General features: G+C 38.2%; 1 protein-coding gene across 40 annotated transcripts; it reads right to left on the reverse strand.

The window, feature by feature from the left end:
- Window positions 1-1997: 1997 nt before the first annotated feature.
- Window positions 1998-16045, reverse strand: sh3bgr (SH3 domain binding glutamate-rich protein). Of its 40 annotated transcripts, none has more exons than XM_069668166.1 (13): window positions 15914-16045; window positions 14533-14718; window positions 14370-14450; window positions 11323-11412; window positions 9699-9896; window positions 8601-8627; window positions 8350-8370; window positions 7169-7192; window positions 6714-6740; window positions 5255-5281; window positions 4122-4151; window positions 3508-3569; window positions 2000-2638 (listed from the first exon to the last, which is right to left on the reverse strand). In XM_069668166.1, the coding sequence occupies exons 1-12, from the start codon at window positions 15956-15958 to the stop codon at window positions 3552-3554; spliced, it is 774 nt and encodes a 257-aa protein (XP_069524267.1). In that variant the 5' UTR covers window positions 15959-16045; the 3' UTR covers window positions 2000-2638; window positions 3508-3551. The 40 variants fall into 40 exon arrangements, with proteins under 40 accessions (XP_069524279.1, XP_069524267.1, XP_069524266.1 ...); XM_069668165.1 differs by having other exon boundaries at window positions 8601-8630; XM_069668178.1 differs by lacking the exon at window positions 11323-11412 and having other exon boundaries at window positions 1998-2638; window positions 8601-8630.
- Between the last annotated feature and the right edge of the window lie 390 nt (window positions 16046-16435).

Here is a 16435-nt window from a genome sequence, read left to right on the forward strand (position 1 = left end):
TGGACCTGAAACAAAAATAATTGAATTATTCCTTACATAGATTCTAGTTTTTAGCCATGATGGAAACGTGGCTCTAAGGAGCACAATGTCAGTCTGTTACTTTAGTAGGCCAGACTGAAATATGTTAGCAACTATTGGATGGATTGACTGACATTTACAACTCTCTCAGCATAATTTGTAATTAGTTTAGTGATCTTTTCATATTTCATCTTCATCTTTATTAGCATGCTAACATGCTATCCTAAGATGGTGAAAAAAAAAAAAAAAAGATATTTGCCAGCATGTCAGCTGAAATAAAAACTGCAAAATAAAAAAAACATATAAAACAAATATCCATGCATTACATCTTCTATAAACGACTATTGGACCTTCTCATTGCAATGTTCTGTACAGTTTACCTGCTATTAAAATTACTTGCCGGTTAAGTTTTTCTCAAGAATAAGAAAGGTCAGAAAAAATAATAGAGCTTATGACTTCAAAATGAAACAGCAAAACCTATATTATTTATAACTTATATATTTTGTTATATTTAAGGGAATTCTTATTTTGTCAATTTACAGCTTTGCTCATCCTTGTGCATTCATGTGAAGCAAAAGGTTAAGTTGAATTCAGGAATTACTGATTCTAAAATGAAGCAATGAAACAAAGTCAAACCAACCCTGAGGAGTGACAGCAAGTTATAGTCAGTGTGATAAAACCTGCATAAATCTTTGAACTCAACATGATCATGTGTTCAACATGTATTTCTTGTCTCAATGACCACCATAGAACTGTACATTAATCATATGGAAAAATAACTGTAGTTTAATCAAAGTGCAATAGTTTCAATTAAATTAGGTCAGAGAATGATTACACTTTTACAATCCAAAGTTACTGAGATCTTCTGCACAAGTAAGCGCATGGCACCTGTCTATCAACCATTTCTTTCACACACAGCAGAAAGCAGCAGCTTCTAAATAAAGCTTAGGTCCTGGTCAAGTGTAAAATAAATAACCATAAACTTATAACACTGTTTTTCTCTGACTTACCTCAGTCTTGTGTCTCTGTCTATCAGTGGAACACACAGTGGATCTATGTCAAAGATGCTGCTTCTTCTAAATGCTTGGTGCTCAGCTATGTCAACCAAAACTGACCTGTTAAATATTACCAAGTGGGAACTTTGCCCTGCGCTACACGCAAATGTAAATACAGGATACAGAGTGCCCTGTGTTATGCCCAAGGCTCCAAAGGGTACACATCGGCCCTGTTCAAACAAATGTATTCAGACACAATGGAGGATGTATCTCTAAGATAAACGTGGTAGATGTACATCATTTATAGCAGAACAGTGACATGCTTTTATGGTTTTAACCAAACCATACAATTACCATCCAGATGGCAATTCCAGGCTGTCTGTCTGTTTATCTATACAACTTTTGGATTGATTGCCATATAATTTATTGTCAGGTTCTCCATTGGGATGAACCCTCTTTAATTGTTATTTTTAGTTTTTCAGCATAACAAGACAAATACATGGATGAAAGGATAAAAAAGAAACTAACAATAGCAAAAACAACCACCAGAACCAAAAATACCAAACCAAACCAAAGTGCAACCCTCACCTCCTGGGTGGGCTGGAATGTGAATAATGTATTAAATGTGGAATGAGAATTATAATTAGCTGTTTGTGCCTAGTATAGTGCTGTGACATTTAGTAGGCTACATACATCATTGTTTCCCTAAGGATGAATTCTAATAACTGATCTCAGATTTCTCATCTTCATAATCAGGACTATTTTGTTTTTCAAATATTTTCACTTTGGATCATGAAATGAAATATTGTAAGAACTAACATACTATAACGCTGAATCTAATGATTAAAGTGTAAGTGCTGCTCAACCTTTTCCCAGGATCTCTTGGGACAAGGCATTTGCTTTGTTTTCCTGTTTGCCCCTGCACTGCTGAGACTGCACAATGGTCCATTGATCTATAAATATGCCAACACAATTATATAAAATATAAAGCCACGTAGCAGCACTAAGTTTTTGAAACCAGTCTACTTTATTGCATTTTCCATTGCATTCAAGTCTGAGTCACACGTTTCAAAAAAGTGCATTGATTCAACAGCAGTATTGGCAGAATTAGTCATAATGGAGGTTGAGTAGTTTGCAGGCTTGCAGTATTCTTACTTTGCATTTCCATATTCAGTTGATGGCCATTAAGGGATCACATTTGTAAAACGAAAGTCATAAAACAACAGGGCATTTACTACACAGTGTGATATAAACCTTTGAATCTGAACTTGAACTGATAAGCTAAGGTATGCCAAGGTATAATTTTCAAAAGGTCACTTCCTCTTTGTGTTAGAAAACTAGAATTTCTAAAAGTAAAACATGAGAAATATGTTTGAGTTCAACAAAAAACTGCACATTTTCATTACAGTATGTCTCTTCAGGCAAAATATAAAAATCAAGTCAACATTGCAGTCAAAAGGGATAGCGATGGGAGAAAATGTGGGTTAGGACTTTTCAGTCTTTTCAGCACACAACCGACAGTTTCCAGTGGAGTCCAGTGTGGCCTTGGGGAGGGTAGAGGGGCTGTCTGACCAGACAGAGGCAGGTCAAGCTTTAGGGGTCAGGGAACAGGAGGCTCCTTCAGGCTGAAACACAAGGCAAACAGATGAAAAAAAAAAAAAAAAAAGAAGTCACACATTTCCCAGTTGTCTGAGGTGGTTTAGGCTGCCACCAACACATGCTAGGCCTGTGCCACCCAGCTTGCCCGCTCCTCCGGAGGCGCATCTGAAGCTCACTTAGCAGCTTCCTCTAACATGGTGTGACAGGGGCTTGCAGGGGTTGGGAGACAGCTAAGGGAGGCTGACATGCATTGCCATCCTTCAAAGCCTGCTCTGTGGTTCTTCCTTTAGTTGGTAATAGATGCATAACATGCAAAGAAGGACAAAAAAATTGGGCTTTGATGAGTAAAATGATGGGGGGGGGCATCTTATACATAAAGGCAGAAACATTCCATTGGTGTGAATGCTGTAAAACTGTTTTATAGATACAGTTTACAATGTAGATAAAGCAAAGACTGAAATGTTGTTTATTTTTCATTAGCCTTTCATTTGATGGCAGGGTCAAAGAAAACACTCTGGTTCTATATACGCCAAATATGTAACCATTATCATTGCCCACACTCCTGTCTATATAATTGCTATTGATACTTTACTGCTTAGCTTACTTTTGTAATTAACAAGCACTTGTATTGTTATTCTGTTAGACTCTGTTTCTTTGCAGATCTTTCCCTTATACACATTTTACATTTCAATTATATTTGATGCTCTGTTGTGTTACTCTTACCATGGTACTATTATTTTGGAGCAATTTGGCACTAGAATTTCTTTTGGGATTAATAAAGTTCAATCTTATCTATTACAAAACCAAGGGAACCTATCATGTTGTGGCAATGATGTACTGCCCTCTAGTGGTGAAAGCACTGAAATAGAGCTGCAAAGAAAATATAGCGGTTTACCTGGATAGAAGTATGTCAACATCACTGACATCACCTGTCTTCAACTACTCAGCCTCTTCCTCCTGTTAAAGGGCACAATCATGTGTTAATAACAATGACACAGGAGAGGGGTAGAAAATCTTCAAAGATGTTCTTAACCTTGGGTTGTTTCTGTAAGTCTGTTTTGTAATAAGCATCCTTCAAATGTTTTGCTCTGTCATCTTCAAAAACATTAAATGGGCTAAGTCAGTAAGATGTGGTGCAGTCTATGTTGCTTGTTGTTTTAACCCCTTCATTTACATGACCTGGGTAGGTTTGACTGGGTTGGGTTCTTTAAACTAAATGTCTTAATCAAAAAAGATTACAGCTGGATCAGCTTAGTTGTTGAATGATAAAAGCATAGATGATTCCTTTTAAAGATGTGGTTAAAAAAAGAAGTGAGAGTTAAAAAAAAACCCCAATTACCTAGTCTTTTATTTTTCTCTATTAAGACTTCTAATTCTAATTCAAGAAAATATAGTATATATTTTTTGTCTCACATAGATCCGTCCTCTTAATAAAAAGAGTTTCTTCAGGTATGTCGAGCACAGCTAGCAGCTCAGACATAACAAAAGGGATTTTTGTTGTAGCAATACCTGTGTTTCTTCCAAGTCTTCTTCTTCATCCTTTGAAGCATTAAAAAAGAAAGAGAAAGCACGGGGTCGTGTGAAGCCATGGTCCAAATGGCAGGAAAGTGAGAGGAGGACTTCACATGTTAGTGTTTGGGGTGGGGGGTAGGTTAAAAATGGACAGGACGTTATCCGAGAGAAGTGCAGTCCTTAGCAATGACTGCAGGGACGAGGACAACTAATGACCCACAGATTTGTATACATCCTGAGATGACCTTAGTGAGACTAAAGCGGTGCTAATATGGTTCACCATATAAGATCTTTTAAAATCTACAACCACAAGTTATTCTAAGATGTGTTTCAGTGCTATGCAGCTGCAGAGACTTATGACTGCTCTTGTTGGTATTGGTACAGCTCACAGAGAGTTGACATCATAATCCATAAAAACAGACTATAATTACTTGATTTCATCCTGTCATACAACTTAATCTATTGTTTACTAAACACTATGACACAAACAAATCTACGCAAATAATAAAAAAGGCAGCAGTTTGTAATCCAGTGGGTTATCTCATGTAATGTATTCTTCTTTTTTTGATTTACACTTTTTCAACAAAAATATTTGAATTGCATCCATTCTCTATGTAAATTGTCACATCAATTTTTATTTTAGAGTTCTCTTGGCAAAAACAAACAAAAGCCTTGACTTCTTAAAAAAGGAAAAGGACATGTCATCCTGTCAAGTCGATGTCCCCTCTCTGTGAAACAAAACCAAACCGAAAAACATATCCAACTTAAGCTCCTTTGCGACCAGGCAAAGTTGTACAACACAGAAAAACTTTCCACCTGTTCTTCAGGCATCAAATCAAAAAAGCAAATATGACAGGAAATGCCTGCATGAATGTTGGTCACTACACCGACTACAAACAAATAGTGTGGTGCCATCTTTAGGCTTTAGTTATGCTCAGCAGTAGAAATCAGAGTCACATTTCCAAAATTGTGCACTGGATTGCATGACACACAACTTTCTTGGGAAGAGACAGAAAGGTTTTGATAAACCTGTACATACAGACATTATATGCAACCAGATCATGCATAAAAATGGAAACATGATTCACACCATGCGAAACATTAACAAAGACTCTACAATTAAAATCTACCTCTTGAACTTCAGCCTCTTCTTCGTCCTAAAGAAGATGAAATCATAAGCGTAAGTGAAGTCAAAGATAAGGAAAGAAGACCAATGCATGGGCTCAGCTTGCTGTTACTATACTATATCCACCTAAGGTGAAAGTAAAATTATTTCATATTTATCATGTGGCACAATGTCATGCATATCCATGGAAAAGAGGTCCATGCAGCACACAGAAAGGGAGAGAAGAATAAGAAAGGACAGTGTAAGCCCCTAGTAAAGCCTGAAATACAAAAAGCCATAAACAAACCACAGAGACTACCTCAGTGCCTTGTCATCTTGCTCCTGCAAGAGAGGTGGGACACTGACAAAATAGGTAGAAAGGTAGAGAGGAAAGAAGGCAAAGCAAAGCAGCGAAGCATACATGAAGGAAGATTAGAGAGTGGTTGGAATGTCTCAGAGCAGCAGAGCCCATTCACACAGCACTTAGCACAGGATCATTTGATTTGATCCAGTTTTTTTTTTACTAGGACTAACTTTAGGTTTGAGGTTGTTGCTCTCTTAAGGAGCCAAATCCTGATTTGGAATCCAGTTAGGTCGGAACTCTCTTGGAAAGGTAACCCTGATTAAGCAATGCTGTGAGAAAAGATACTGAGTTGATCATGGACTTTCTCACTCAAGAAACTTGCATCCCTGTTCTCAGAGCTTCATTAGCAGTGTGAGAAACTTTGTGCGAGCAAGTGTATAGGTTTGGATTCAGAAGTGGTCGGGACACAATAGAGTCAATGGTCTTCCTGTATGCGTCCTGACAGGCAGATCCTGGGCAAAAAAAGACTACAGCTTAGAGCTGTGAGCACAGTGCAAAATTCAAGGGCTGCACATTAGAACAATTTAATATTCTCTGACAGCTGAGGAGAATGAGGAGGGATCTGTTTTCCCTTGCTCCCTGTGACAATTACATTCCTCAGTGTAAGTGCATGTTTAGATAGGTGTTTCTAAGCTTGTCTGGATACAAACAGGAAAGCAGAAGAGGTTAAGCCCTTTAGTATAATCTCAAGGGTTTGTAAATTCTCTGCATGTGGAATACAATGCAGTGCAATGTGAACTAAAGGACATTGTTAAGTTTTTTTTTTCTCTAAAGATGATTCATATATTGGCAGTGTTTTTTTGACAAGTACAGGAGGTCATACATTGATCATCACTGAATCACTGCATATGTGAGTGGATAGAAACACTGCACACGGTTACAAACAAAACCTCTTGGTAAAGTAACCCTGTGCTTTCCTAATTCTTGCACTTTGTTCTAACTCAATACTGTGTTGACAAAGATGCCATGCTTCTCTCTTCAGCTTTGCAAATGGTCCCTTTGACAAAAAACAAAATCTACTAAGGGATAGTGAAAGAAAAAACTGAAGGACGTGATTGTGACAAAATCACAAGATGAACTGAGGAAGGTTGGAGCAAATAAGAAAAGATATGGAATCTACCTCAAGCTGTCGTAGCTCTTCTTCCTCCTAGAGGGAATAACAGATAGCTGGTCAGCAGGCTGTGTGGGGAGCAAAATAGCACCACAGGCATGCGCTATGTGATTTAAAAATGATTTAAAATGAAAACAATAGTTATAGTTGAGGTTGTCAGGAAGCAGCTACTGGACTGGGAACGAGATGAGGAACAAGATGTTAGCAATCAGAGAGGAAAACAAAATGGTTAACACAGGAAGAATAGTGATGGAGACCGGACAAATAGAAGGGGAGAAAAAGGTAAAATCTTGAAGGGAGCAAATAAAAGAGTATAAAGATGAGTGGGAACAACAGACCAAAAACCCATCTCAGCCCAACCCAATCACAGCTGCCTCCCTTGATCTTTGCACTATCAAACCCACACATTGTTGACAACTATATGGAGGAACTGTAGAAATAGATGATCACAGACACACAGTTACCTCTGACTGCAAAGCCTCTTCCTCCTAGAGGGAGCAAACCAAGAGATGGACAAAAGAAGGGCAAAGAAGGGGTCAAATGCCATTAAGTGCACACAACATTGGTGTATCCACCAGCAGGAGGATCTCTGAAACTGATTTATCAAAATAATGTAAGGTGAGTCAGGTGGATTATATGACTGCAACACAGGCTGGAGAAACATGCCCATTCTTAAATGCACCTACCTGAAGTACAAGGTGGAGATATTTATTGAACATAACATCCTCATTTATTGTGTAAAAAATGTAGTATGATGCATAATAATAGTCAAATTTGGAGTTTAATCAACAGTCATTGCCAAAATGACCCCATTTAGATATTTCTCCTTAGCAGTATGAGGCTGGTAAATCTGACTGACCATCACAACATGCATTCCCACCAAAAGAGTGGAAATTGGGAGCTGAACAAAAGGTGCTAGTTCACAAAAGGTACGAAATAGGAAGAAAGAGGTTTCAAGCATTCAAATGCTTATGCACAGCCAAAAGGGTGCAAAAATTAAAACATCCATTGTCCTTCAAAAGAAAAGAGAGAGGTTAATCTAAAACCAGTGTACAGCTACAGCACACTCGTTAAAAGTCACAGAGGGTTTTTATATTTGAATATAATCTCCCTCTTTTAATATACTACTCATATGAGATTATAAGCTTTGAATTCACTGAGACTGCCTCACTACATTGTCAAGAAAATAGGAGAAACACTCACTTATCAACATAACTTATAAAGCTCTTAAAAACTAGTGAACGAGGACAATCAGCCCAAGTTGTTTTTTGCAATATAAATAATTTTATGACATTATTATAAGTGCATTTTCAATTAATTTGCCCATTCATAGAAACCCCTCACAGATCAGATTAGGTCAGAACACTGAATGGCCAGTAAGTAATAATAGTAATAAGTAAAGGGTGAATGAACATCAACTGAATGTATGCATGCATTCAATCCTTTGTAAGTAATAATGTGTCCCATATTAGGGGTCCCGATGAAAATGTAACATTTATGGGGTCTAGTGGCTGCGGGCTTGTCTTACTTTAGGTTCAGCTGGCACATTGTACAACTGACATTAACTACTATTGTTGCTTCTCTTTGTTTATAATAAAGACACCATTCAGACTTAGAAACAAGAACACTCAGTTTCTGTCCTTACCCTGTCATCATCAGCTTCCTCCTGTTTAAGAAAAGAGAAAGAAGAACCCGTTTCTTTTTTCTTTTTTAATATAATTATCTTTCTATATACACTCTTCATATATTTTTTGCCATTTATATTTAATTTGTGTGTGTTGCTACAGTTTACCACACGTTTATATATGAACCCCTTGTCTGTAAAAAATAAGAAGTCACTGAAACACAGTTCCTTTAATTGTAAACTGTAGTGTTGTGTGTTTTTGAGAAACCTACCTGTCCTTCTTCCTCCTCTACACGGGCCTGCTGGCAGAAGAAATAAAATAGTGTAAGGGATCGGACTAATCCCAACACATACAACACAGTATATACACCGAACAGCCATAATATTATGACCATCTGCCTAATATTGTGTAGGACCACTAAACAGCCCTGACCCGTCGAGGCATGGACTCCACTAGACAACAAGGTGTGCTGAGGTATATGGCACCAAGTCGTTAGCAGCAGTACTTTCCTGTAAGTTGCGAGGTGGGGCCTTCATGGATAGGGCTTGTTTGTCCAGCACATCCCACAGAGGCTCAATTGAGATCTGGGGAATTTGGAGGCCAAGTAAACACCTTGAACTTGTTGTCGCGTCATGTCAAAGTTGCTCAAATGCTTGCCCATTTTTCCTACTTCGAAGACATCAACTTCGAGGACAAAATGTTCACTTGGTGCCAAACATATCCCACAGACTGACAGGTGCCCTTGTAAAAGATAATCAATGTTATTCACTTCACCTGTCAGTGGTCATAAATTTAAGGCTGATCGTTTTATATTAATACTGAAACACAACAGCATCTATAGATCAGGCTTATTGAATCAGACAAAGTGGGGTGTGCTTAACACACCTCGATTAGGACAGTTAATAGTTAATGAATATGCAGTGAAATGTGGGGTGGATCATGAAGAGAAGTGGTAACAATTATATTATAATCTATAAAGGAAAAACAAAGACATATGGAGGTAAATAAAAACAGACAATAGACCCATAAAAGTTGCAGAAATACAATAGTAAAGGAGTTAGATGTCCCACGGTGCTGAATAAATGGTGAACAGGAATGTTACTTTTTTTTGGGTTAATAAATATCCATACTCATTCAGAGACTTAACAAGGAGATGCAGTACGAGGTTGACAGGAACGCAAAAAGGAGGCAAACCCTTAATATGGAAGGAAAGGACAACATTAAAGGGCAAGTGGAGACGCTGAGGGGAGGAAATACAGAGCATTCCAGGAATGATGGGAAGGTGGAGGAAAAAACATTCAACAACATTCAAAGGAAGGTTTCAGAAGAAAAACTATGGGAGTGTGGATTCAAGTTAATTGGCAATTACTATGTCTTCTGTTTCCTCCACTGTCTCAACGTCCTCCTCCTCTGCAGGGGCCTCGTCTCCTGCCGTTTCTTCAGCATCTGCTGTCTCTCCTTCTGTTACCTCCTCCTCTTCGCCACCCTCAGCTTCCTCATCATCAGCTGCCTGTTGCAGCTCCTCCTCTCCGTGTGCATGTCCATTACGCTCTTCCACTGGAACCTCCTTATTGTGAGGTGAAAACAACAACTAATGGTCAAGGCAACTAGATATAATAAAAAAATATATTATTGTATTAATGACACTGCTTCAACAGCACGAAGACGGCCGGCGAATCATTCTGAGAGGCTAGGAAAGTTAAAAGGAAGGTGTTCATCCTAGGAATGAACTGGAGAAGGGAAGAAGTAGTAGCAGTTAAAAGGTAGAGACTGGAGTGTTAGTACTTTGGATAAAAGTCAAGCCAGGATGTTGCATCATGAATTGAATACAGCGATTTTTTCATAGATAATAATAGATAAACTTTAGAACACCCAAAAAGTTTTTGCGAAAAAAACATTGTTGCTTTCTTGCCAAGAGTTGGATGAGACCATGATAACTACTCTCACATTTTTCTATAGAGCAAAAGTCACCCACAAGCACCTCAAAAGCCAAGAAATTATAGCAACATCTTGTTTGTTTAATCAGTACAAGTATTCAATTGTACAAATAACAATTTGCCTTTTGGCAGATGAGATTGTAATAAATAATGAAATGTCTCAAGTCAATATTGATTTTCTTCTTTGTATTTAACATAATCATAGTCAATTTGAATACTTGGTCACTATGAGTAGATAGTGTGGCGCAAGATTGTCAATTGTGGCAAACCCTAATCAAATATGTCATCAGTTAACAATTTACTGATATGTTCAACATTGACATTTTTTTTAACTTCTGGTTTGGTATGTAAAGTTTGAATTTCTTCAAGATGTTGATAGAAAACGCGTATAAACATTATATTTCCCCTCAAAACTATTTGCTGTTGGAAAATGTGTTGTATATGAACGTAATCTACATGTCTACATGACAGGGTTTTAAAAGCACAGGGTCAACTGAACTCCTTCTGGAAACAAATTGCAGCTAAATTGAACTGCATTTGCACTTTTTTGAGGAGCAATGCATTATAGTTTTATAAAAAGCCAGATCAGACTGAGTACAAGCTCAGGATAAGCAGGGATCTGCTCTTGGAAGGAAAATTGTTAGATGGCAATGAAATCAAGAAGTATAAAGAACACCAAATAAAAATTTGATTGAGCAAAACCATAATAAGATAATAAAACATCATATTTCATTATGCAAACCAAACCTCCACTTTGTTCAGTTAATAAATGATATTTCATGAACATGATGCTTCACAAACCTAGGTCGCTGAACACAGTGTCCCAGTGTAATAATGAGGACTCAGTATATTTTGTTAAATGATTGAGTCATGCAGAACACAAAAACATGAGTCAGTGTGATGATTTGGACAGAGTGGATCAGAGAACATTAAGAGTCTGTTCAAGTCAACAGGTGGGGACAGGAATAAAATTGTTTAGTGTTATGGGATGGAAAGGAAAAGGTTAGAATAAAAATTCCCAATGTGAGGGGGAAATGAATGTAATGATGGCATTACTATTGAGTCAACAAGGTTGCCCTCTGCATTCGTTTCCTCAGCGTGGTTCCCATTCTCCACAATGTGCACTTTGTCGGCCTGTTCTGCTTCCTGTGTTAATGAAATGATCAGATTCACATGAGTGTATTTTACAGATTTATGGCTTGAAATTGATCGTTTGAATCACCACCAAGTATGTCCTCTAAATCTTTTTCATTACAAACACTGAATATCTTCAAACCAAAATCCTGTCTAATGTATCAAAATAAACATATTTCATAGTGAAAATAAAAGTATGTCATAGATTTGGAAGATTGTGTTTGAAGCCAACTTCATTCTGAAATGGTGATATCTAGAATTTTGTCCAGCACTCACTAGGTTATTAGGTGATATAAGTCCCATTTTCTTTTAAATTCCACAAAGTGCAAATTTTCATGAATTCTTTTTTAAATGTCCTGATATGAATGAAACCTAAAGCATCGTTTTGCTCGGATGCTTACACATTGCAATGGTTTCCTAATTATGATACCTTTAAACTACAACTTGACCAATATGGGATTGTTGAGACCAATACCATTTTAAGATAGGAAAATCAAAATTCCCCCGATTACAAAGGAAAAGTATTGCTGCCACCCCAGTACAACAAAACAAAACAAAAAACACAGATCAGAACCACATTATTACGTGAAAAATGTATTGTTATAACAAGGGATTTTCGGAATCAGAATCAGTTTTATTGGCCAAGTATGTGGGCAAATACAAGGAATTAGACTCTGATTTTATACTTTTCCGGTTCACGTTATTACGACACAAAAACTAAACTAATCCAGGTTTAACAAGCCTTCTTGTTATAAGAAAATAGTATTTATCTTGTTAAACTCATACATAAACTTATATTTTTATCACATAAAACTTGGTCTCTGGCAGGGACACTTCCTGCTGAATGCATGTTAAAGTGACACTGCAAGTGGTAACTGATATTTTGTAATTCACTGGCATGGTGTAGCTTGTATCCATGGAGCTGTCTGTCACTTCCTAATTAGGACCATGGATATAATATACACTGAACAAAAATATAAACGCAACACTTTTGTTTTTGCTCCCATTTTTCATGAGCTGAACTCAAAGATCTAAGACTTTTTCTATGTACACAAAAGGCCTATTTCTCTCAAATATTGTTCACAAATTTGTCTAAATCTGGGTTAGTGAGCACTTCTCCTTTGCCGAGATAATCCATCCACCTCACAGGTGTGGCATATCAAGATGCTGATTAGACAGCATGATTATTGCACAGGTGTGCCTTAGGCTGGCCACAATAAAAGGCCACTCGCGACCAGCCACCCAGACAGCTGCTGCAACAATCGGTTTGCATAATCAAAGAATTTCTGCACAGACTGTCAGAAACCGTCTCAGGGAAGCTCATCTGCAAGCTTGTTGTCCTTATCAGGTTCTTGACTTGACTTCAGTTTGTCATCGTAACCGACTTGAATGGGCAAATGCTAACACTCAATGGCGTCTGGCACTTTGGAGAGGTGTTCTCTTCACGGATGAATCTCGGCTTTCACTGTACAGGGCAGATGGCAGACAGCGTGTATGGCGTTGTGTGGATGAGCGGTTTGCTGATGTCAACGTTGTGAATCCAGTAGTCCATGGTGGTGGTGGGGTTATGGTATGGGCAGGCGTATGTTATGGACAATGAACACAGGTGCTTTTTATCGATGGCATTTTGAATGCACAGAGATACTGTGACGAGATCCTGAGGCCCAATGTTGTGCCATTCATCCACGACCATCACCTCATGTTGCAGCATGATAATGCACGGCCCCAGCCATTGAAGAGGAGTGGACCAACATCCCACAGGCCATAATCAACAACGTGATCAACTCTATGCGAAGGAGATGTGTTGCACTGCATGAGGCAAATGGTGGTCACACCAGATACTGACTGGTTTTCTGACCCCCCCGAACCCCCCAATACAGTAAAACTGTAGAGTGGCCTTTTATTGTGGCCAGCCTAAGGCACACCTGTGCAATAATCATGCTGTCTAATCAGCATCTTGATATGCCACACCTGTGAGGTGGATGGATTATCTCGGCAAAGGAGAAGTGCTCACTAACCCAGATTTAGACAAATTTGTGAACAATATTTGAGAGAAACAGGCCTTTTGTGTACATAGAAAAAGTCTTAGATCTTTGAGTTCAGCTCATGAAAAATGGGAGCAAAAACAAAAGTGTTGCGTTTATATTTTTGTTCAGTGTAGATATATCTATATCTATGAGTATGCAAATCAGTACTGCGCATGTGAAACTCTCAACAGAGACAGACATATGTTATCTTACTCATAGCTACTTAATACATCACAAAAAATATGAGCATCAGCTTACAAAATAGAACTCAGAGTGAAATCAGAGTACTACACAGTTGGATTATTGCTTGGAGTTTTGAACTGATTAATTTAGGACTAGACGGTGAATTTTTGAGCTTGAATTAAAACAAACCTTTTCAATGTAGATTGCACAAGGACAGTAAACTAATATTACTATACATTAGTATACATTACTATACAAGATGGACTATTTACTTGGTCTTTACTTTTGATTTATCAGTTGCCCATTATTTCTGTGTCTAGTTTCATTTATTTTTGCTGTCTTGAAAATCTATGTTGACTGTATGCATGACACAATTACAGAAGTGTCACAATCATATATATACTGGTATAATGCAGATATTTATTTCCTGCCAATTGGGCAACATCAATCAAATCAATCAAATTTTATAGCGCCAAATCATAACCAGAGTTATCTCGAGACACTTTACAAAAAGAGCAGGTCTAGACCAACTCTTTGTTATGTTATTTAAAGAGAGGCCCAACATGAATCACCATGAGTAGCACTTAGCAATATTCGGCACATTGGCAAGGAACATGTTTCATTAAACAACCAGAAGTATGAGGTATTTTAGAAAACTAAACCAGAATCAGAAAAACATCCTGGCATAGGGGGATAAGAAATTTCATTACTTCATTTAGGGTTTCATAGTTCACAGTAAAAAACAGAAAAGGCTCGCACCTTTGACCCAGGAGGAGGGGGCAGTCCAAGGAACGCATACACAGAGTTGTCCTCCTTGGCATCAAAGAATGTATCGTAGTCCTGTACAAAAATGAGACAAAGCATTATTTTATCTGGGGCTGGTTAATAAAAATGAGTGTTTATAAGTTTTTTGTGCACTTACCCCACAGTAGTTCTCTTCATTGAAGATCTGAGGGGGCAGGGGGATGCCGTTGGTAGGCTTCTTCTCTTCTGGGACATTCTGCCTCATCCACATGCGATTCTCCTCATTGCAGGCAATGTCCAGCTGAGTGTAGTCTACTTTAAGAGCCTCCAGAAAGCCAACCACATCTTGCTGCTTCTTTTTGATCTGGAAAGCAGAAGAAAATAATTATCAAAGCTGTTTCCAATCAATGCTGTTTCCACAGTATATGCATGGACAAGGAATTCATTTTAAATAAAAAAAGATATAAAACCTGCATTCTGCTGATTTTTTTTCAGGGTAATGAGTGGCCACCATTTAAATTCAAACCAGTTACATGACACTTACCTCCTCTTACTGGGTCCTATCTAATCACATAAACATATAAACTGCAAAAACAATTAAGTGGAACCTATTTTAATCATCTCAAACGTTTATGAACTGTAACTTTATAGGGAAATGTAGTATGGAGATGTTATTTTCGTTTTGGCTCTGAGAAATTGTGATGGTATTTTTTTCTCCTTTCTGACCAGTTATAGTTGAAAACCATCTGTTAATCAGAGAAAAGTAATCAGGTAAATTCATCATGAAAAATAGCTGTAATACACACCCTGAAAAGAAAGTAGAGAACAAGATGTAGCGAACAAATACCAGCATGAGATTTAAATTCAAGAAGTGCATTTAGTCAATAATTTTGTCATTTATCCTCTTATTTCTGAACACAGTACAGTACAGGGTATTGCACCTATCACAGGATACACTGGGTTGAAAAAGGACAAACTTAGTATTGGAAAACATGCAAACAGGTCCATCAGAAGATCTTTCTGCTGTGAGATATCACTGCTGACCAACTGGCCCACCGCGCCACCCCTGGACTGGTTCACGCTGCTTATTTAGCTTGGCCAAAAGTGGATCTAGGAGATTAATTCGACCTTAGCTGCCAAGCTATTCTAATCACAATAGCTAAGGTATAGACCACTTCAAGATATATTTTATGGCACAAAGAAAATGCAGTTTCTTCGGAGCAAAATCTCTACCAACCCCGGTTATGAGGTTCATAGCTGTTAATGCGGGATCTGTGGCATGAATAGCTTATGGAGCCCCTTTTCTAGAAAGATCTGTATGTGTATCACATCGATAAAATAAACAGTAGGCAACTGTAGCAACGCCAAAGCATACATCTCAGCATAGGTCAAGTCATAAACATGTAAATATGCATCTGGTATGCAAAATAAAAGGCAGGTGACAAACATTTTGAGGTTTTGAGGTTTGAGTGAGTGTAAGAAAGTCAAGATCGATTTAAGGAATACAACCAGGAAAGTTCGCTCTAATGACTAGTCAGTTGCATGGGCTGAAAGCTTACCGCAGTGGATCCCGATGAAGAGGCGAGAAATACTTTGATAACCATTTTGCTTCTATATTTTTGAGGACTATTCAACAAGTAGGCTCTTAAAGGAGCAGGCCAACTCCTCTATTAATAGAGCGCACTCGGAACGGAGACATAGCACTAAGATTACACACACACACACAGGAGGCTATTTTTGTCCAGGCTCCATTAGTGCTGGATTGGTGGGTTGGCCACCAGGGGGGCAGCATCTCATTGACTGATTGGCAACTTCAGCTGTCTATCGGCACAGGGGACAGTTAAGTTAGCTTCCAGCTCCTTGCTGAGTGCATATATGGACAGAAATAGCACTGTCCAGTTCTATAGGCTGTAAGTATTTGGTTTCCAAAACATGGTCTCAGGCCTGTTTGGGGTCCTTGAAAAAAGTTCCCCAACAAAGTGACAACGTGTTTACTGTATTCTGAATGAGGATGTTGTGAATCGTGGACTGTACATGTTTAGTTGGGCGCATCCAGGTTTCACTATGTGCTGCTGTCCGCG

Source organism: Semicossyphus pulcher, unplaced genomic scaffold (genome assembly GCF_022749685.1).
Source record: "Semicossyphus pulcher isolate SPU_LCO1_2020_fin unplaced genomic scaffold, fSemPul1.0.p SCAF_19, whole genome shotgun sequence".
NCBI classification, from domain to species: domain Eukaryota; kingdom Metazoa; phylum Chordata; class Actinopteri; order Labriformes; family Labridae; genus Semicossyphus; species Semicossyphus pulcher.

What these genes read in the sequence shown, in the direction of transcription:
- sh3bgr (XM_069668165.1), bottom strand. Translation starts at nt 15,958, where the DNA reads ATGGTTATCAAAGTATTTCTCGCCTCTTCATCGGGATCCACTGCG. An exon ending in GCAACCTTGTTGACTCAATA is followed by an intron (nt 9,897 to 11,322) that starts GTAATGCCATCA and finishes CCTCACAATAAG; the next exon opens with GAGGTTCCAGTGGAAGAGCG. An exon ending in AAGAGGCTTTGCAGTCAGAG is followed by an intron (nt 6,741 to 7,168) that starts GTAACTGTGTGT and finishes TATTCCCTCTAG; the next exon opens with GAGGAAGAAGAGCTACGACA.